General features: G+C 34.0%; 1 protein-coding gene across 1 annotated transcript in view; it reads right to left on the bottom strand.

The window, feature by feature from the left end:
• Window positions 1-24,307, bottom strand: part of LOC133192915 (uncharacterized) — an 804,603-nt gene that overhangs the window by 387,638 nt on the left and 392,658 nt on the right. The window contains 5 exon segments of the mRNA XM_061328921.1: window positions 5,546-5,770; window positions 8,908-9,117; window positions 11,286-11,516; window positions 19,882-20,100; window positions 20,227-20,460. Of these exon segments, the coding sequence (XP_061184905.1) occupies window positions 5,546-5,770; window positions 8,908-9,117; window positions 11,286-11,516; window positions 19,882-20,100; window positions 20,227-20,460 (1,119 nt within the window).

The raw sequence follows: 24,307 nt of genomic DNA, 5'->3' as shown, positions 1-24,307 counted from the left end.
ACCACTATTGAAATAATTATTTCAATAGTGAACGTTATTTCAATAGTGGTTACAACCTGTGTTTGGTTTTGAAATGCACTCCAAACCACTATTGAAATAATTATTTCAATACTGGTCGTTATATCAATAGTGGTTGCAACAAACCAATAATTCCCATTAATTATCCAATTAATGATGTAAGTTATTACATAATTTTCAACACATCTATTCCTTGTGGTCTGAAAGCGCAAAATGGAAACAAATTTGAAATGGTTTTATCCATAATAAAGGGAAAGTGGAGGGGTGTAGGTGGATAAAATTGCTTAAAACTTTCCAATGTGTTAAATCACCGGTGTCCTGGAAGAAAGTGAGGATCCACGCTACCTCTAAAGAGACGCACCCACAGTTTCGCGAAAAACGATTCCAGTGGTTCTGCCTTGCGACATTCACTTAACTGACCATATAAGAAAATGTTGTTTATTTTATGCCGGCGTATATTGCGAGAGAGATAACTCCAGTAAATGTGAAAAAAACACATTATCAATGTACATAAAGTATGTCGCCCGCGTGACGCAGTGGTAAGAGCGTCTGCGGAGTAAGGAGTTGATCCTTACGTCGCCGGTTCGAATCCAACTGTGGGACGTGGAGACCGGTCCTTCGGATGAGACCGTATAAACCGAGGTCCCGTGTCACACGAAAATGATCCCTCACTGCCAAATATCCCTGAGTGCCGAGTAAGGGTGAAAATTTTGCAGCTCTCCATCGGCAATAGTGGCGTCTCAATATGAGTGAAAAAAATCTCAAGAGGGACGTTAAACAACAAACAAACAAACAAAGTATTTTAAGGTTCATCGATACTCTGATAGGAGAGATAACTCTTAATGGCATAAATGTCTATAATTCCTTTATTAATTTGTCAAGTTGAAGTGTCTTTTTTGTCCAATTTTGCCCCGCATGCTATGCTATAATCGTTTGTATATGAGTGAGCAGACGGTTTATGAACCTTAACAAACCTTAAAATTCTTTTATTTCTTCCAAGAATTTGTCATTGAGCTATGCTACTGAAACAAGTTTCCTCACAAAAAAAAATAAGGTACCTTACCAAGGCATTTGTGCAAGTTACCAGAGGATGCTATTCACTACATAATCCTATTGGAAATCACTAACATTGCCAATATCACAATTTTTGTGGCTTTATCTATTTAGACATTTTGAAAAGAATCTAAAAATCACAAGACAATGATAATTATGATTAACTTGTCGATATTACGAAGAGATACAAAACAGATATTTGTCAATGAGCAACGTGTCATCAGACCTTAAAAAGAAAGTACATGTATAATAATCGTATTCAATTTCAAGATAGTTTAAGTGCATTAAATACATGTAATGGCATTATTGATCTGAACTTCATCATGTTTCATTGATTGAAAAGCTCGTTTTGATACATGTAGACTACAAAAGGGGTCTCAAGCTAGTTTAGTGACGTTTATACAAGTGCATTTTTTAAGAAATGAAGGAGAAAATATTCAATTATGTAAATATTCTTAATTTCCGTCTCACAATTAAGCCTGCTCGAAATTAACCCCTCGTTGTCATCAATATGAAACACACTTGAGACTCTAAAAGATGCGCCACGGCATCTTGTTTTTATATCAACTAGCACTTTAATTAATTGTCTTTTAGTTCCTTGATTATTGTCAATGTGCTTGTGGAAAGTCTTTTTAATAATTTAAAATAGTCTTCATCGTTTTTTAGCTCAACTGGTCAGAGACCAGAAGAGCTTATGTGAAAATAATGTATCCTTCGTCCGTCCGTCTGGCTGTCTGTCTGAAAACAATTTTTCAAAATGCTACTCCTACAGTTTTGGTCTGAATTCAATATAACTTGGCACACAAGTAGACTACACATAATTCTGTATATAGGTTTTTGATTTCAATGGAAAGTGTTGCCATAGTTTCTAAAAATAGAAATTTCTGTAAAATACTTTCAAAATGCTACTCCTCCTACAGTTTTTGTTTGATTTTAAAATAACTTGGCACATAAGTAGACTTTACTAAGATATCAGTTTTTGGTTTCCTTGAACGGTGTTGCCATGGTTACTAAAAAAATGTAAATTTCTATGAAATAATTTCAAAACGCCACTCGTCCTACAGTTTTTGTCTGATTTCAAAATAACATGGCAGACTAGTAAACATCACTAAGATTCATAATTCTGTATATCGGTGTTTGATTTCCTTGAACGGTTTTGCCATGGTTTCTAAAAAATGAAAATTTCTGTGAAATACTTTCAAAACGCTAGTCCTCCTACAGTTTTTGTCGATTTCAAAATAACTTGGCACACAAGTAGACTACACTAAGATACATGTTTTCGTATACTGGTGTTTTGATTTCGATGTTGGTGTTGCCATGATTACTAAAAATAGAAATTTCTGTGAAATACTTTCAAAATGCTACTCCTCCTACAGCTTGGTTTAATTTAAATAATGTGGCATGGAAGTAGACTACACTGAGAGACATTATTGTCTTTATCGATTTTTGATTTTGATGAATGATGTTGCCATGTTAACTAAAATCGAAATCCCTGTAAAATTCTTTTAAAATGCTACTCCTCCTACAGTTTTTGGTCTGAATTCAAAATAACTTGGCACACAAGTCGAATACTAAGATACATAATTCTGTGTTTTGGTGTTTTGATTTCGATGAACGGTGTTACAATGGCTACTGTAAATAGAGATTTCTTTGAAATACTTTTATGCTAAAGTGGCATGCGAGTAGACTACACTGAGATACATAATTGTCCTTATCGTTTTTGCATTTTGATAAATGATGTCGCCATGGAATCTGAAATCAAAATTTCTGTAAAATTCTTTTAAAAGGCTACTCCTCCTACAATTTTAGTCTGATTACAATCTTGCTACAGAAAAAGACTTAATTAAGGATCATTATGCTGTTGCAAAGTTTCAAGTCCAACTTCTAATTTCTCTTCCTTTGTTATAAGTACAATCCAATAAAATTACAGTCTTGACAGAGACTTCTGGTTCAGTATATTAATATTATCAAAATTATATTCAAACCGAAAATTGGAAATATACAATAGATTTCAGGTCATGATGAAATTTTGCTTTGGCCGAGATGTTTTATATATGGGCCGACCTGTCTCAAATCTTGGTCCGGCCTGTCAGGGCCGACGTGTCATTGGGCCTAAATGTCAATTGGCCGAGGTGTCTGACATTCGGGAACAATTCATAATTTTTGTATTCCCTTACCCATTGATGGTATATGCTAAATTTTGTTGAAATTAGCTTAGTGGTTAAAAATACATGAAATAAGAAGCTGAAAAATTTACAAAAGTTACAACTGACGAATGACGACGACGGACGAAAACAGAAAGCAAGAGGTCGCCTGAGAGGCTCGGGTGACCTTTTTATCAAAAGACATGAAAATTCCTTCTCTTAACAATAAAGAGAACCAAAAGTTAATCACTGTGTGGAGGTGATGAACATATAGTGGTAATGGAAGCAGGTTTTAACTTTAATCTCTGCTAACAAAGTTAAAAGAAGTGTGTAATTTAAGATGTTTAATAAAGTTAACGAAAAGATGTTCCTAGAATTACAAAAAATTAATTCTGCCAAAGACTACGATTTTTTGGAGAGGGCGCAGGGGGGGGGGGGGGGGGGGCAGGGAGGGATCTGCTTTCAACATGTGTTTAAGGTGGGTGGGGGTGGGGTATGTACCTAGCATAAAGGAAGATTCTTTTAGTTTTGCAAAAGAATCCAGTGAAAACAGAAACGGTATTTTTTAAAAATTTTATTTAGGGATGACAATTTAATACAGAATTGCCAATTTGTTAATTGCAAGTTGAATTAATAGACGTATTAAATATACCTTTTTTCACGAATTTTTCAAGTAGGCTTTTCATATATGATAAAGAGGCAAATGGGCTACAATGCTCACCTGAGTCATGTGGTCCCTCTTGTCCATCACCAGATTCCTTTTAATCTATATTCTCATGTAAACATTTAAAACTTGAATATACACTATCTGCTCTCTTTCATAAATATGACTAATCATGACTTTTCTATTCCTGGATAAAGATCTTAAAAGATCTCCCATAGTGCCCCCCCCCCCGCCCCCGGGGTCATGATTTGAAAAATTTTCAATTTACACAACGTGAGGATGCTTCCAAATACAGGGTTCTTCATTATTTTAAATTCAACTGTAGCGCAGGTCGTACTCGAATTTCTCATATTTGCGGTCTTTTTGTGACCAAATTCGCGGAGTAGAGTGTATAAACACTGAATAAATTGAAATAAACACACACTTTTTCTCAATCACTAGTTTAATGAACAAATGCTATTAAATGTTTGGCTAATTGAAAGATAAATTTGATGATAATTAAAAACAATCAATGATAACGAATTTAGGATGGTATAAAAGAAAAAAAGAGGAATTTTTACAATATTTGTGTTTTGTGACCCCCCTCCCCCAAAACATACACATCAACCTACTTATAAATAAAACAAATATACGCCAATAAAATCTGGAAAAATAGTACCAGTTACAACAAGTTTTAAATGTTTGACTTGATTTAAAAAAAAAAAATGTTTAGGAAATGTAGATTATACACCTACTGTGTAAGGACAGAGGAATTTCCGGTAGGTCACAAAATCAATCTTTTATCTATATCTACTGTATATTAATTATTGTAATAATTGGTCTTGGTTGGCTAAAGTTTTAAAAATCCATTGTTAATTTTTCAACATTACATCAATACACGATTATGATACACGTACGATGTTTGACTCGGTGCCAATGCACTTTTAGAGTCATGATTATCTGTTACAAAGCCAATTTGATTTTAAAATAAGCATAAAAAATCATTTACAATTATCGGGAGGTGTCAATAAAGGCTTGTCTCCTTTCACTCATGCGTAAAAATCCAGCGAGGCCTAGAAGGTGATTGATTGTACAAGCCAAACAATGGCCCTTATCATGCTAATTAGAATATAAAACGGTTTCGACTCAGGTGAGCAAATAATATATAACAATTTGAAAAAAAATATTTTACTAAAGTAATATTTTGTTTAGGTTTGCATGATCACAATATACATCATTTAATTTCAAGTAGCAAGAAAGTACAAAGAAAACTAGGAAACATGCCTGAGATATTACAGACACTACTTTTTTAGACAAAAAGTCAAAGAATTTTAAATTATTTTGCAGTGTCAACAAACCGAGTAATAGAAAAAAAATCCAACATCATAAGAATGAATTTAACTTGCACTCACTTCCAATATCGCTACAGTTTTTTCCCATATCAGGTACTTATTGCAGAACCTGAAACCTATTACCACCCTAAAAAAGCGTGCAACTTTTCTGCGCTTTTTGTTTCCTGCAAACCGTATAGTCACCTCAGTGACAAAGGTAACAAACAAATCTTTTGAGAAATGCTCTATTTCACCTTTTTTGGTAGAATCCTGCTCACTTACATGCAAATAACATTTCTTTTTTCTAGTGATAAATTACAAGATGACTATAGTACTGAAAATAAAGACTAACAAACCTGGATGTATAAGGGAGACACAAACTCTTTGGATAGGATGAAACCATCCATTTCTACATTGATGAATGTTATATGTCCTGTTGTTGACACAGTCAACATAATAAGGGGACCAAATCTGACCAGCAAAATAGTTTGGACCATTGGGAAGTCCAACACAGCTTGGCAACCGATCAGGACAGGGTGTACATGAACTGTTAGATGGACACCGATTTTGACTGTATTCACCTACGAGAAAAAAAATACTTTAATATTTTTTCATTGCATAGTTTTACTGTAACTATACTAAGTAGAGTCTACAATTTCTTATGAATAACATAGGCACACACACCACACCTTAAGAAAGAATATATATATATATATATATATATATATATATATATATATATATATATATATATATATATATATAAAATGATTATGACGTTAAACTAAATACTTCAATAATCTGGAAAAAGATTTTCCCGAACTTTTTCCAGATCATTCTAGTATTTTATCTATGACGTCACAATATAGACATTAAACATTCTGCTTAGTTTAACGTCATAATCATTGTTACTATGTTACCGTTGTGTATACATATTCGTAATGTAAAGCTTCTGAAGATTTTTAATGAAAGCGCAAAAGTTTTACGGAGGATTTTTGTGTTTTCTTTTGATATTTTTTTAATATTGTAAGATTTCAAGTAAGTTTCAAATTTTCTGGCACAATCGTTCATGAAAAGAAAATTTTTAAAAGATTACACCAAATTTTCACCAATTCTTAATTCTCACCCCTTGAAAGAGGGGATGAATTTTGGAGATATATATATAGGGGTATCATTTTTAAATAACTATCGGGATATAAATACACGTTGGTCACGTAATCTAAGTTTATTTGATTTGATCATATACTAACCTGTATTTATCTAAACAATGATTGTTTTCTTTCGTCGTTAGTATAGGAATTATAATGTTGGAACTGCTGCAGAAAAAATACAGCAGCAATAACGTTGGAAAAGCTGCAACGTTAAGAGCCATTCTCTGTAATGACTTGAATTTGTATATATAGTAGGAGCTGTGACACGCATAATCTCAGAATTTTTCCAAACTCTCTATGATAAGAGTCTTTGATACCATAAACTCAAATCAGGCAAAAATTGGTTGCTATGTGTTATGGTAACCACAGCAACATGTCCTAAATTTTGAAAAATGGCATTTTTCAACATGTTCAGAGTCCCACAGTTACCGTTTGCAGCAAAGCAAACAAGTGACAATGACTGTTTCTAAAAGTTGAAGGCATGATGTCTTAAATGCATGATGAACATGTTTGGTAAATCAACTATTACATACGTTACTATAGAAACAAAGTATTCAAAAGTAAAAATTTTGTTCATTTAATTTTAAAAAGTCATACACTTAAGAATAAAAACAATTATAGGTTGAAATGCAAGCAAATGATAGACAAAAGATCCCTGTAACATATACCAAGGACGAAATGTGATATTTCTTATAGGTTGGCAATGGTTGCCATGGTTTTAATACCACGAAGGCATTTTAAATTTACTCTCTAAGTGTTTTAGTCTTATCCTATCTTTTTAAAAAGCACATTTCTATATAACTGATGATCAATATTTAAAGGCGTGGGTGTGACCCTAATTTTCACATTTCAAAAAATTCAAATTCAATTCCTTAAATAGAGCGTTGCTATGGAAATGAGCCGAAAAAATATGCATAAAAATCTGAAAAATATTCTGTCTCCTTGGATACGTACCCTTGTATGTAGATTTCCAGAACTTTTTTTATTGATATTTATGAACAACAAACCTGACTTTCAATTTTGCCTATCACCCAATCTGTAACTGGATGCAAAAAGCTGGCACATAGGGTTTAATATTGATATAAAATTAACAAATCGAACATTTTCACTTCTTGGAAACCATAGCAACAGTGTTGTATTTTTCAACAAACTTTATCAATATTTGATATTCAGCTTTAGTTCTAACAGATAAGTACTATTTAAGGTGATTCAAATAATATGTTTCTTGATTAAAAGGTAAGTAAATTCCTAAGGCAGCAAAAAAAATATCACTTTAAACAACTGGTACGTTGTTCCCATGGTTACACTGCAAAGTAACAATTAATCCCAATTTTTCTTATGTTGTGGGTGTTGCAAGGTCCTAAGGATGTATATTTGCCAGTCATGAATTATATCGTTTTTCCTCAAGATAGGAGCATTAACCCAATCTTAACAACAGATTTTGCATGGTTACACTGTGTTACCATGGCAACCATGAAAGTTATTTTTAGAATAACATTGCCAATACCTAATTACTTAAGGTCAAATACTTTTATTGTTTTTCTTAGGTTGTTGATTGAGTTTGATCATGTAAAACCTATCATTAGTGAATTTTGAGCGTTTTTCAGCATTTTTCAGCATCTAAAATGTATTCCAAATGTACCCATGGTTACCACTTACTTAGAGATAAATTTTAAATAGTTTTTTATAGCATAAGTGGCAACAAGGTGTCATGTTTTTGTGAGAATGGTTTGTTTGTTTTTCTTAGTCTTTATTAAGGCTTAATAAAGATTTAAAGTAGCTGAAAATCTCAATTTTTCCAACTTTTCTGGCTGTTACCATGACAATCAAGACACATAGCAACAAATATTTATGTTATTTATGTTTCTGATGTCAAGTTGTAATAATGGGCAAAGTTTCATCAAAATCGGTGTCCATGCGTGGCAAAGAAATTTAAGTGGTTACAGAGAATCGCTATTAATTTCTACACTAACAAACAATAAAAGACATTTTATTGTTTATATTTATGCCTGTAGAGGCAATCATCTAAAGTAGGATTAATTACGTTAGGTATGTTTCTTTTGAAATGTATGTCATTGTACGTTTCATTCATGGAAGAGAAATCTATTCAGGTAGTATACTTAGCGGCATTAACTGATGGATAAGCGACCATGGTTTTCTTTAGAAATTAAGGACATTATATTCAGTGGATGCAAAAATATCAGGATAGATGTGTTAAAATGATACCTTACTTATATTTACATTTGTGACTGATTTATAATATTTTCGTGATAATAATATTATAATCTCTAACGCATAGAATGTTGCATTTTTCAAAACTCAACGGAATAAGTCTAATCCATTGAAAGCGTATTGACCCTTTTTTGACGTCACTGAGGAATTGTATTAAACGTTTATGACATGAGAAAACTGTGTTTACAGTGATATTTATGCGTTGCTTAAACAGTGTTACATAAGACAAAACATTTTCAATGTAAATACAATCTATAAAATAAAAGGTTAGCTGCCAATTTTTCCCCAAAATATGTAAGATATTTTATACACATTTACATTGACCAAAAACCTACATGGAGCTTTGGGTTCTGGCCTGTTTCCACAATGCACTAATCTGAAGTCAAGGCATGCCCCCTGCTGATTAGAGTAGAGTTTCGGGTACTTGCATTCTGACAGGGGAACAATCCCGTGCTTCATATTTGAACAGTTGTAGTATCTGGCACAACTATCATGGTCCTCAATATGCAAAGAAGGGTTTGCTTTACAGACTACACTGATCTGACCTACAGTAAGTCGAAGAGTAAAATGAGCAAGTTACTTAACACAAGAATGGTGCCTCATCCTTAACAAATCCCTGAAAAATATTTCACAATGAATGATAAGTATGTGTATATTTATATTCAGTGTAGTTTTCTTTAAGAAATTCATTGAAAATCTTCAACATTCAGTACCCTATAATACACACAAAACCTTGTAACTGCCCGGTAGAACGCACAGTAGAAACTATATGCATTTTCAATATATATATGAAGACCAAAATATTGTTTTGGTTCAATTAAATTAAAAACAATTACTTATTAAATCATTATAAAAAATGTAACAAGTTTTTCAAAATTAATTTGCCTTTTTTTCTCTCGGAATATTCATTTGTGTAATTTAACTTTCCACGTCACAATGACTCTTACATGTCATATGGAGAAAACGAAAAGTATTCACGCTCGAAGTCCATTTAAACAATACAAATCGGGAGCAGAGCAAACACGGACCTCTAAAACATCAGAGGTGGGATCAGGTGTCATGGAGGTATGAGCATTCCCCTGCCGACTAGTCAAACCCGCCGTGTGCTCCTTGTCATGATCAGGAAAAAACGGAAAAATCCGTAGACAATTCCGTGTGTAAATAATGGCGTAACAGTTAATATAAAAAAAAGTCAGTCAGCATTTGACGTAATGATACAGATTGTATTTGCTAACAAGGTCAATATATCAAACATAAAACAAGACTGTTGAAATCCTTGCTTCATCGACTTGTTTGTCAATAGCTTGCCTCATTTTAGAATTGATCATACGTAGAGTCTGTTCTTGCGTTTCGAATGAACTGAGAGACATAAACCGCATATGCAGGTGATAAGGGAGTATTTTTAAACAAGGGAAGTTGAAGTAATCATGTTTATCATAAAGCTTTGTTGTTAGATTAACATTAACATCCTTTTTCTAGTAAAATATCCAAATATGGAACAGATGTGTCGGACTCTATGGTATCTTTTATTTCAAGTTCACTGGGATATAAAAAAGTCGTCATATGAAAGTATATGGAAGTAACTATTCTTAATTGATAATTCGTCGTCGATATATCTATATCGAAATTTCGAGTTGAAGGCCACAGCAAGTGTTTTCTTCTTCTCATGTATAAGATTTTGGATATATTCTTCTTCATATGAATACAAAATTAGGTCTGCTAATAACGGAGCACAATTAGAACCAATGGGAATTCCAACAGATTGTTGGAAGACCTGAAGTAAATAAAGGTTATGGCTAACTGATAGAGATTGCGTGAAATGGTTGTGATATAACCATTAGGCATTTTATTCAGTTTTTAATCTAGTACATTATTTTTAAAATATAGTTCATTCTATTTACAAAATACATGTTCGCTATAAATATGTTTAACTAGATATGATTGAGATGGTGGACATCTCAAAGGGCCCCGCTTTCAGCAACGAACATGAAAATGTAAGGTAGCTGAAAAGGGTTTATTTTGAAGAGGAACATTTGTGTACTATTCATTAAAGTGATGTGTTGTTTGAGTCTGAAGGGCTTCTATGTCATCTTTTATAATAAAAAATGGTATGAAAATCACTAGTGCTCCATACCCTCTATCAAAAAACGGCACAAAAATCACGAATGTTGCAAATCCTCTATAAAAGTTGTTGCATATCCTCTATCAAAATATGGAAGGATTTGTCAATTGGTAAAGTTTGAGGCTGGCTGTACTTAAGGGAAAGAAATTATGCACCGAACAAAGATTTTAAACAGAGAGGCTATTTTTGACCTTGACCCCTGACCTAGAAACTTCGTTCAAGGTCACTGCACATCCAGTGACCAGTTGCACTCTGTGAGTGAAGTATGAGCTACATTGGACCAGAGGGAGAGAAGATATGCTCCGGACAAGGATTTTTCATATAATTCTGCTATGACCTTAACCTTAGACCTAGAAACATGGTCCAAGGTCACTGCATACCCTTTACCCAAAGGCACTCTGTGGGTGAAGTATGAGCCAGACTGGGTCAAGGAGAGAGAAGATATGCTCCGGACAAGAGATCTCGGACGGACAGGCAGACGGAAGGACAGACGGAAGGACGGATGGCTGGACAGACTGACTACTATAGGGCGCCCGCAGAGCGGGGCCCTAACTATTTTTACGGTACTGGAATTTTATGAACAAAACTTACCTGAAAAGTAAGACGAAACACACTGTTTAAACTTTGGGTCAAAAACTTGCGCATGCTGACATTTTTTGATCTCTATGGTCCTATTTCGGTCACATAAGATGTACCAGTATGTCCAAATTCTGTTTGGATAAGTTTGAGGTCCATCAGGAACTCCCACACAACTTGGAAGCCTCTCAGGACAGGGGACACAGTTTGAGTAATTGAGTCGGCATGCGTTTTGGTTGTATTCACCTAAAAAAAAACCAAAGGAATTCAAAGACTACAAATCTCATCTCAACATATATTATTAAAAAGAAAGGAAAATTCTGAGACATACCAAGTGAATGTTCTGGTAATCTACATCCATGCAAGTTTAGCATGGATAGGTATTACAGATATTTCACATGCTCAAAAAACTTCAACGATTCAATCTCGCTCTCTCTCTTTCACACACACACACACACACCCTCACACACACAGACATGTCGGTGAGATCCAGCACCCTTACCAAGCTCATCAAAGTGCCTCTTTCTGGATGCATTAATCATGCAAGTTTAATCACCAAAAAAAATTACAGAATCACCAAAGAGATTATAGTTACTGTAGAACGCCACCTTTTTTCAGTAAAGTAATATAGTATTTATAAGCAAAAATTTTTTTCATGAATTCTAGTTATTGATAAATGTAACCCTTACGTTTTACAAGAGGCCCATTGGCCATATTGCTCAGCTGAGCACTTTGGATAGGAAAAAGCTGAAATTAGTTCAGTTCTGAAAAGTTTGATATACAGGGGGAGGTGGGTAAATATTTGAACAAACATGAATCTACACTACAAAAGGATGCTTCTGAATTAATATGACTAATCATGGCTTTGATGTTCTTGAAAAGAAGATTCTTTTCTAGAAATTCCTATGTAAAACTGTATGTATGGTTATTGTGGCCCCATCAACAAATAAACAAATTTGAATATACTCTACTTGAGGATGCTTCGATATAAATATGATCAATCATGGCTTTACTGTTTTTTAAAAGATTTTAAATAATTTTTCCTGCATATTCCTATGTTTAACTTCGACCCCCCCCCCCCCATTGTGTCATGAATAATTGTGTGAATAATCATGACTTTGCTGTTCTTGAGTGAATTTAATATGTCCTATATATACCTGTTTAAATCTTTGATCGTCCATTGTGGCCCCTCCCTACCCCCGCGGTCATGATTTGAAAAAAAAAATTAATCTACATTATCTAAGGATGCCTCCATATAAATATTACCAATAATGGCTTTGCTGTTTCTTGAGAAGATTTCAACAGATTTGTCTTATGTATTCCTATGTAAAAATTTGATCACCCATTGTGTCCCCACTCTACCCCCGCGGGTTATTATTTGAAAAACCTTTAATGTACACTACCTGAGGATGCTTCCATATAAATATGCCTAATCAAGGCTTTGCTGTTGTTAAGAAGCAGATTATAAAGACTTTTCCTATGTACTCCTATGTAAAACTTTGATTGGCTATTGTAGCCCCACCAAACCTCCGGAGAGTCATGATTTGAACAAATTTGAATCTATACTACCCACCAAAGTCTCACATTTTTGACCCAGTGTTTCTGTTTTAGAAATGGTGCCACATTAATTTTTTACTAATTTGTAATTATCTCCCTTTGTAAGAGGGTATCCTTCATTTGAACTTGAATTCCCTTTACCCAAGGATACTTTGTGGCAAGTTTGGTAACTGTTGAAATTGGCTTGGTTATTCTTGAAAAGAAGTCGAAAATGTAAAAAGTTCGAGAACAGCAAAGTCATGATTATTCACACAATTATTCATGACACAATGGGGGAAAGACAGACTAACGCCGGACAAAATGTGATCAGAAAAGCTCATTTGAGCCTTCGGATCAGGTGAGCTAAAACATATGCGGGAATAAATTTAGCGCACAGACAGTCACGAGTAATTAAGTGAAAATTAAGTTCTCACAAATAAAAGGTGAGTTTTAATACTTTTGAATTGACATGCTCCAAATATTTAACCCTGGTCATTTATGCAGAAAATGAAGGTCATATCCAGCATTTCAAGCAAACTTTATAGTGGCCAGAGTTCTCACTAGCACAATAATCTGCATAATAGCAAAATTATTTGGGATGCGACTTTGTCAACAACTATGGATCCGCAGACTCTTTGGTGGATACATACTCAACAGTGAGAAAATTTGGATGTTTAAAAAAATCAGAGATTATTATAATGTTAGGAAAAAATAACTGATTAAAAAGTATCTGATAGACATCTTTTTTGATAAAGTTTTAAAATATTAACGTCATAAACTTTTTTATCGGAATTATTTTACGATTGTTAGTCGATGGTCCCATATTATTCTCTATTGAGAAGTTGATGGCTCGTTTTAATATTCCCCTGAAAGGGGGGGGGGGGGTATTAAACGAGCCATCAGCTTCTCAATAGAGTATAGATGCCACATGATTAATTCCAGTAGCTGTAAATTTATGCAGATATTGCTGATTGAGACACCGGATTACAATATTCGATGAGCCTTAGGGTGTGGTGAACATTGTACTTTGACTGAAAATAGTAATAACTATTTTATTATGATTCAATGAATTAATAATATGAACTGGTTAAGCAATTTAAAGCATTTTATGTTACTAGTTTACATTGGTTGAAGTCCTAGCCAAATACAACGAGAAAAATAGGAATAAAATAAATAAAGCCAGTTGTATTGATTTGGAATTTTAAAAACTTATTTAGGTTCATTGTAGAAAAAATATTGTCCGCCACATACGATTAATTTTGAAAGGGGGAAGTGACAACTTATTTTTTTTAAAAAAATCTTTGACTAGCACCCTTCCCTCTAAAAAAGAAGTGTAATCTCCTAACTCCAATTTTGTGGGGGAGGATTTTGGGTCCTTTAAAAGGAAGGGACAATGTCTTTTAATGAACACTTTTCATATTTAATTAAAAGCAAAAATTTAAATTCAGAAAAAAGGGTAGCGAGGGGACAGGCCCTCTGTATCCCCCATCCACCTCACGCTCAATTCAGTGCTCCTTAATGTTTTAATCAGGTGCAAGTAAAACAAGAGGCCCATGGGCCACAATGCTCACCCAACTGTTCTACTGTAAATTTCAAAAAAAAGATTTTTAAATTCCCATGATAATTGTAATCCCATATTAAACCCTAAGGCTCTCTGTATACACACAACATGAGGGTACCTCTATTATAACCGGTCTTGCAGTAACTGAGAAAAAAAAAATCTCAATACGTTATGTAAAATTTGATCCCTATTTTACCTTACTCTAACACAAAATTTGCAAAATTTGAAAAAAAAGGGATCTACTCAACTTGAGAACATTTGCATGTGTGTGTGAAATAACTGTGTTTTTAAAGAAGATATTTCAAAATTTAAATCCTAAAACCTCCCAGGTAAAAAATTGATCCCCTATCATGGCCCCACCCTATTTGCAGGGGCCATGTTTAGAAAAAATTAAATTTACAAAAGTTTCATCTCTCCTGTCTCAGTGGTTCTTGAGAAAAAGAATTTTAAAGAATTTTTCCACTGTATTTCAATGTAAATCTTTGATCCACTTTTGAGACCTAACCCGACTCCTGTGGGTAATTTTTTAAACAATAGGTTCAAGGGCCTAGAATCGCTCCTCTTATGAAATATGAAGATAACGAACAGTATTCAATCTCAAAAGTCCAATGAACATTACAAATTTGAAGCAGCGCAAATACGGACCTCAAAATGTAGAGGTGGGATCATGTGCCATGGAGGAGTGAGCATCCCCTGCCGACCGGTCACACCCGCCTTGTGCTCCTTGTCATGATCGGGTAATAACGGAGAAATCCGTAGACATTTCAGTGTATAAATAATGGCCTAACAATTAGTACGAAAAAACGTCAGTCAGCATTTGACACAATGATAGGTTGTGTGCAGACAAGGACATTGTATCGACCGTAATCTTTGCGAAAAGATGGCTTTAAACGAAACTGTTGATATCCTTGTTTCATCAACTTAAAGTTTTGCGGTCCAACAGACAGACAGACTAAAATGTCTTTAGGTTTCTATGCTTGCCTTATATCTTTCAGCCCTCTTAGTAAACAGGAGTACAAAATGCATTACATGTGCGATACGCATTCACACCATGTTTAGTAACGCGCATAACATATTATGATTAAAGAAATATATTTAGTATCCGTGTTTAATTATTTATGCTGATTTCATTTGAAACTCTGAAAAATTTTAATAATATTCTCATTAATCTAATTTTTGACTAGTGATACGGGATTCAGGTGTCATTTGTTATATTGAATCCTGTAATTTTTTGAACCCGATTCAAAATATTGCTGCCAAATACTGACACCTCCCACCATCCACCCCCGGATAGAGGAAAAATTGTTCATGTGACCCCTGCGCCGTGACTGTTAATCATTGTAGAATCGATCTCGTTGCCCATTCTTAGCACATTAAACATTACAATTTTTTAATGCAGAGTATTTATTGAAACAGTAGTTCAAATTTTTAATGATTTTTTTCTTTTTAATGAACATTTTTTAAAATTTACGGATGTCGAAAGGATAAAAGAGGCTCCGAGGTTTTCAATTAATTGAACTTAAGATACTGCAGATCATATAAAACATGAGCTATATAAGAAACATGTAGAGATGAATGTCCTGGCATACATAGATTAACAATCAAATGGCATGTTCAACGCAAGTGACGACAGTTTTTTTCAATTCCAGAAAGATTTTTGACTTCTACACATATTTATATTTGTTATAACATATGTTCGTGGATTATTGTGGAGTAATTTTAGCTACATGTTAAGCTTATTATTATTATTATGGTGTTTGTACTTTGTAGCAAGGATTTGCCAAATAATAATTTTTCTATGATTATACCAAAAAGAAGGGAAATGTTTTAGAGCGGAGCAGTGGCTCAAGCTCTATTCTTGTCGTGTAGGTCTTTATGTAGATATTTTCATTTTTACAGAGGAAAAGGTACTAGTACAGAAGATCCCATCCCTTCTAAGCTATATTATGCCTGCTTATCATTCCACTTGTTTATTCTATAGACACCCAACCCCACCCTACTTTCTTGTGTTCAAGATGCTTCAATCGCTTGTTTGCATTAGAACTTCACCAAGAAGTCCATGCTTTTTTGTGTGAAGTTTAGTTTTTAAAAATCCGAAAATGACAGGCTAAAAGGATACATGTAATTATGAAAGTAATTAAATTTAATTGGTCATCATTGAAGTCCAAAATACACGTGCTGTGGCGATATGCAGAAGTCGTTTGATTTTTTTCAATACACTTAAAGATATGGTCAAGACGAAAGATTGTGAAAGGTTTGATAAATACACAACATACAACACAGAGTTGACTAATAAGAATGTATTACGATCAGGTCACGTGGGAAATACTTCTGACAGGCAAGGCACTAACACGGACTTCGTATAACTACAGCTGGAAATTAAAAAAAAAGATTTAAAGAAAAAATAGTTGTGATTGGTAAAGTGAATAAAACGAAGAAAAATTAATAATATTTGGTACAGGTATAGGCAATCTGATAGGAAATACAGCGACTATCAGAATTTCCAAGCGTAACAAAGATCTGATTTTAATCAGATTGCAGGTATAGGCGAATGTGTGTGTGTGTGTGTGTGTGTTTTGAAGGGGGGTTTCTCTCTTTTTCTCTCTCTTTAATATAAGAATTAAACGTATGTCCATCCAAAAACATTGTAATTCAGATACTTACAAAAAAAGCCCAAGGGCCTTAACGGTCACCTGAGAATAATACAACAATAAATTGAGAGGATTATAGAGTATAAAATCAACTGATAGATAAAGCTTTGTTGCCCAAAAGCAAGAGAAGTAGGAAGATCAGGATCAACAAAATAATTGGTCTAATATTCAGTAACAACTCATAAATTAAGTTCTAATCTGTCCCCCTCTCATCATTATCACCATGCAGACTATTAACAAACTATTAGTGCTTCTGTACTATATCTAACGCCATAACATAACTTCTCACATTGACCTCTCTTGGTCTTTAAAGAACATTTAATAAGATATTTTTGTCTCATTTTTATTTATCTATTATTTACAGGTCTACCTGCATCATTAAAACTAAGAAAGTACTTTTTGTATTATAAAATAAAAACTCTAGCATAATTCTCTTATTCTATTAACCTTTCAAATACATTATTTACAGTGATTAATTATCAAAGGTGAACGGAAAAGGGAAATAACTTCTCTCGGTAGAAAAAAATAATAGAGCCCTTCCCAGAACCTGATTGCTTGACCAAATCAAAATCTGGTAAAAAAAAAAACCCTTGCTAATTGAAACTTTTACTCAGTTTGCCTCTGATATGCCCAGAAGCAGAGAAGAATTTCACATGTATAATGCATTTTCACTATAGATTCAACACAGCCCTACCGTAACACCAGAACACATACCCAGGGTCAAGAAATTTACAAATTTGGAAGAGTTACCCTCAGCATCATAACTGTGCACTTCAAAGAATTAACACATTTCCACTATATTATCAATAGCCCCCCCCCCCCGTAATGCCAGAACCCCTGACCCTGGGATGGGACCACAAGTTTTAAAATTTCTGTTAGAAGCACCCTTATTCATCATAACTGCAATTTGTTTATCTGCTCAACACTAAGGAGCAGACAGGATTAATTAACGCATTTTCATTATATTATCAATAGAGCCCCACCCTTACACGAGAACATCTGACACAGGGGTCAAGAAACTCAAAATTCTTAATGAAGCAATCTTGATAATCATAGTATACACTTAGTTTCTTTGCTTTATAACCAGAAGCAGAAAAGAACATTTTCAAAGATATTATGCATTTTCACTTAATAATCAATAGACCCCCCCCGCCCTTCCACCAGAGCCCCTGACCCTGGGGAAATATATTTCACAATTTTGGAAAAGACATCTTTGCCTATCATAATCATGCATTTAGTTTGTTAAAATTATCTCCAGGGGCAGAGAAGAAGATTTTCAAAGTATTAATGCATTTTCACTACATAATCAATAGAGACCCGTCCTAACACCAGAACCCATGACTCAGGGGCCATGAAATTCACAACTTTGGAAGAGGCATCCTTGCTCATCACAACTATGTACTCAGTTAGTTTGTTTAATACCCAGGAGCAGAGAAGATTTTCAAAGTATTAATGATTTTCACTATATAATCAATAGAGCCCCACCCTAACACCAGAACCCTGACCCAGGGGCCATGAAATTCATAATTTTGGAAGAGGCATCCTTACTCATCATAACTATGTACTCAGTTAGTTTGTTTAATACCCAGGAGCAGAGAAGAAGATTTTCAAAGTATTAATGCATTTTCTCTATATAATCAATAGAGCCCCACCCTAGGACCCAAACTTTCACTTCAAAGTGCCGAGCGCTTGGCGAAGGAACAGTTGCTACCCATTTTTTTTTTATCGACTTAGGTCAGTTGCGGCCGAGATTCGAACTCATGACCTCCCGATCACGGAGCGAGCGCTCTACCGACTGAGCTATCGTGAACGGTCTTTCGTTTTGAATAATGCCATATCCTTTATTGCATGTAAAATGTTTAAATATAAACAGAAATGTAGAATGTAGAAAAATAATGTTACAAATGAAGACATGTTGATTTCTTTGAAAAATGCTCTCATAAAATTTTAATAAGTGACCAAACGATCTCGAAGTATTACATGTAATTTTCATATTATGATATCTTTGGCATTACACTTGTAAGTATTGTTCCAGTTCTTTTTTCAAGTGTGCATATGTTTTTATATTCATAAATAAAAATGACGGACTTCTAATATGTAATCAGTCATGTGAATTTGATTTGTTTTACTTTCATCATTATCTAGCAATACATATTAAACTACATGTACTTTAAAATAATTCACAGTTGTTCAATATTTCTGCCTCGACCATTGAATACCTTAAGCCAAATGCTGACTGACGTTTTTCTCCCCCCACTAATTATTAGGCTGTTACTTACACACTGAATTGTCCAAAGATTTTTTCCGTTTGCCAATAAAGGTTTGATTACTATTCGTTATCTCCATATTTCATTAAAGACAGCGATTTTATTTAATCTAAATATGACATATGAAGATTACGCTCTTGATTTTCTGCTCAGGAAAGTTAATTAATCACAGGGTACTCACTGCTTCGTTCATAGTTTACAACAGTAATACTTTCAGCAGTTATCTTTCTTCGCCCAATCATTATTATACACAGTAAGGAAAATTCTTTAATGATTTTATCATTATTGATCAATTTTTATTCAAAACAGTTAAATATAATCTTTGGTGATTGAAATTCCCAACTTTTTCACATAATTATTTGAAAAACTGTCTGTCCGGAAGTTATTTTTTCAATACGATACATTCTTGAATATCGATACGTATCGATATATTGATACAGCCCTAGAAGAATGATAGACAGATGGACACAAAGACAGACAGATAGATAACTATAGGAAACTATAGGAAACTGGAAAACATTTGAGGGTCCCTAATGACGACTGCTACAGGTTGCCAAATATAATTCCAGTAAAATAAATACTTTTTTGAGACTTACACGGAGACATTGGTTCTTTCTTTCCAATACACTGGACTGTATGGAATGCCTGACATTTCATTGTTTGGCTGGAGAAAAGTTGTGGGTAAGGACATTCTTGAACTTCAAGTAACTGTGTTTTTGATGACTGTAACTGTTTGCAGTTAAAGTAATGTGCACAATTATTAGGGTGTGGCATGAGGGCCTGAGGATGAATTCCACAAAACTCCACAATGTTATCTAAATAAAAAAAGTCTTTCTAAGAAATATAGTATTTCATAATAACCAAATGCATAAATATCACTCTTTTAAGAATGCATAATATATATCATTTTTAAATGAAGTGGATATCATAATTGAACTCACAGAGTGGTATCCACTTGACACAGATATGTTGGTATGGATCAAAATATCCCTCTGAACACTTTGTTATTTCCACTGTTCGGTTATGATAGCAAACAATGTAGTCAGACATCCACCTTTTTCCTGAAAATTCATGTCTTCCATCAGACAACCCTAAGCATGATGGGAGTCTTTCATGACAAGGAGTGTTGTGTTTTGGTACAGCCAAGGAAGACTCTCTGTTTATAATATATTCACCTATAAACAGAAAATCTGTTTTAGAGATACAACCTATCAGTATGACACCTGAGTCATCTCAGTCCAGCTGCTCTTCAGAGGAACATTTTTCAAAGATCTTTTTAAGGTCTTTCGTCTTCACGGAAGACCTTATAGTGATTCCACTGTTTCTTATTAAGATCTTTCGTCTTCACGGAAGACCTTATAGTGATTCTACTGTTTCTTATTATTACTCTTTTTTTGACCAAATTTTGTTCACATGATTTCTCGAAAACTATTTAGCAGTTTTCAATGAAACTTTAAAAAAAAGTGAGCCATCAAATGAACTTTGTTCATCACAAAAATTCACTTCCGGTTCCATGTTACAGGCAATTTCCTGATTTTTAAATGGATTTTTTTTTCCGCGGCAGATCTAAAGAACGGCTAAAGATATGAAATGGAGACATATTAGAGATGATAGAACATGACTTTTTGTGCATCGTCAATAGTTTCAGTCGCTACCGGAAGCGAATTAAAAAAGTCAAATTTTTCAACTTTTTTTTCTCTCAATATTTATAATAATTTTACTGGTGATAATAGAGACTCTTATAAGAAATGGTCCCACTAGCGTAATGGTTAGCGTGTTCAATTTTCACGCGGGCGACCTGGACTCAATTGCAATCCCCAGAATGTCTGAATATTTTGGTACCTTTTTTCAGCTGAAATATAATACTGTATCTATGAAATGATATCTGGTATAATTTTCCGTCGATAAATTTTACAATTTACGTTTTATTGTATTTCATGTATGAACGAGTTAAAAGGAGTGCACAACGTAATACAGATACTGTTATGAGTGAGGAATCAACTTCTCTCATGACGGAAAAGGGACGAAAGACCTTCTTGTTGCATGACTCTACTGTTTCTTATTAAGGTCTTTCGTCTTCACGGAACACCTTATAGTGATTCTACTGTTTCTTATTATTAATAAGGTCTTCCGTCTTCACGGAAGACCTAATAGTGATTCTACTGTTTCTTATTAAGGTCTTTCGTCTTCACGGAAGACCTTATAGTGATTCTACTGTTTTTTATTTTTATTATTATTTTTCATTTTTATTTTTTTGACCTTTTCAAATCGCAATATCTCAAAACTACTCAATGATTTTCAGCCAAATTTTCAGGAATGATGTGTTATCTCATACCATTTGAAATATTGAAGAATTTTGGAAAAATTACTTCCGGTCAGGAGTTATTACATTACGATTTTTCACTTTTTCCACTAAAAATCTAGTCCGTAAATGTTCTCGGAAACTGTTAAAGGTAAGAGCCTGAAATTCTCAGGTATGGTAGAATGTGATTTGTAGATGTGTGATGGAAACATTTCGTGTGTCGTCGTTACTTCCGGTCGTCACAGGAAGTGATTTAAAAAGGGTAATTTCTTGAACATTTTTGTTTTTCATTATTTTTTTTAATGATATTTATAGGTTAAAAAGAGAGTCTTATCAAAATGCTAAATATGAAATTTATTTAAAAATTGATTAACCCGTACTCTAGATATTTATTACCTGCTACTTTGATGCGATGGTCCTTGATAGAGTAATGGTTAGCGTGTTGAATTTTCACGCTGGCGACTCGTATTCAATCCCCAGAATGTCCGAATTTTTTCACACTGTTGTTTGGGCTCAAATGTAATATTTTATCTTTTAAGAGGGGGGGGGGGGATATGTCGTTCAACGTCAGATAAATGGTGTTTGATTCACAATGGCACTGTGTCTTTTTACTCCTTCATAAAGAGTTTGCAGTTGAAATTTGCACTAATTAATGTGCATATGTGTGTGATATGATAAAATAAGGTAAATGTAGCTAGGTACCTATGCAATTGAATCATAAATTAGAGATTTTGAAAGTAGAATTTATTATTTTCTCATCTTGATTGAATAACAAATAGCAATTTCAGATGAGAGAGAAAAACTTCAATGACATTTAGTTTAGAGCAAGATCCGTCATAATTAAGAGCTCAGTGTGACTTAGTGCATAAAGGTATGGTTAATTAATGGTATACAGTGTATTAACACAATAAAACACATAAAAATCTATATACTCGAAACAGTATGTGAAAGAATGTGCTTTCACATAATACATCAGTAAAGTGTCAATCATTTTGTTATCGGTGTAGATAGGATTAAATAAAAAAAATCTTTTTTATCATAATTTTATATTTTGTACAATTACTGTTAGTGTGAGAATCTCAAAGTTTAAAAAAATACACACAAAGATGTTTTGGAACATAGATCCTCCCCTCCTTAAAATAATGTCTCGTATTTTTTCCGTTCCAGTTTTGCAATATTTTCAAATAAAAACGTTTAATTATATTTTATGTATGATTGATTGTATGTTGTTTTACGTCCCATTCGAGAATTTTTCACTCTTATAGACACGTGACCAAATAACGGTGAAGGGCTTCAAATTTAGACCTTTACTCGGCACTCAGGGTTATTGTGCAGTGAGGGATCTTTATCGTACCAACGCCTGGCGTGACACGGGGCCTCGGTTTTTAAGGTCTCATCCAAAAGACCCGCAATTTTCACTTCAAAGTGCCGAGCGCATGGCAGAGTTACTATTTTTTGTATGAAGGTGTTAATGCACAACATAATATGTTGTTTAGTGAGGAATCAACTTCTCTAAAGACACAGAAGGGACGGAAGACCTTCTTGTTGCCATGGCAACAAGGTTTCTAGTTATTATTCTTATTTTTAGACACATTTTGTTCAAGCAATATCTCGAGAACTATTCAGTGGTTTTTCGTCAACTTTTCAGGGATAATCTTTGAAGGACTATCTTTTAAAATTTAATATTTTTAAATGATTACTTTCATCTGTAAAAAAGGAATGTGGTATTAAAAATTATTTTTACGATGTCTTTGAAAGAAATGATAAAAAAATTAAATTAGAACGAATAATTTCATGAACGAGTTAGCAAATGCTGAACGTATTTAATCTCACAATTTTCACACAGATAAGCTTCCGTAAGAAATTTATATCGTAGAAATATTTCATCACTCTTTTTCAGCTTTTTGCAGCGATACATATTGTAGTTTTGAGCATACATACACTTAATAGACTAGAATTTGTGAAAATATTTTTGCACTTAATCTTTTATTTAAAGCAAACACGAGAATAGAGTGTAAACGAGTGAAAATTCCCGTATACAGTAATGTTTTTTATTACTGAAAAGAGGAATAATCCCGTTTTATGGTAATACTTCCCCGAAAAAGGAACTGTGCCGAACCTGTTAAATGGAATATTGTCCGCGGCAAACCTAAAGAACGACTAAAGGTATGAACTGGAGAATTATAAGAGATTATAGAACATGTCTTCTAGATTACCAGAATTGCCTTTTCGTGCATCGTCACTACTTCCGCTCGGAAGCGAATCTAAAAAGTGGAAGTTTTCAACTTTTTTGTTTTTTCAATATTTTTCGATGATATTAGTAGGGTTAATCGAAACTCTTTTCAGAATGCATAATATATAATTCGTTTGAAAATTGATAATAAATATTATAATTACTATTAATATTTTTTCAAATTTAGACCTATATTCGGCACTGAGGGCCATTGAACAGTGAGGGATCTTTATCGTGCCAACGCCTGCCGTGACACGGGACCTTGGATTTTAAGGTCTCATCCGAAGGACCCGCAACTTTCACTTCAAAGTGTGCCGAGCGCATGGCAAAGGAACAGTTGCTACCCATTTTTTTATCGACTTAGGTCAGTGGCGGCCGAGATTCGAACTCATGACCTCCCAATCACGGAGCGAGCGCTCTACCTACTGAGCTTCCGAGAACGGTACTTAAAAAAGAAGAGAGAGGACCCAAAACCAATTTAGCTAGC

Source organism: Saccostrea echinata, unplaced genomic scaffold (genome assembly GCF_033153115.1).
Source record: "Saccostrea echinata isolate AGI-Se365-2 ecotype Australia unplaced genomic scaffold, CSIRO_AGI_Sech_v1 ptg000025l, whole genome shotgun sequence".
Taxonomy (NCBI): Eukaryota; Metazoa; Mollusca; class Bivalvia; order Ostreida; family Ostreidae; genus Saccostrea; species Saccostrea echinata.
Note: the sequence above shows the minus strand (reverse complement) of the source record. Positions and strands in the feature narration are given on the sequence as shown.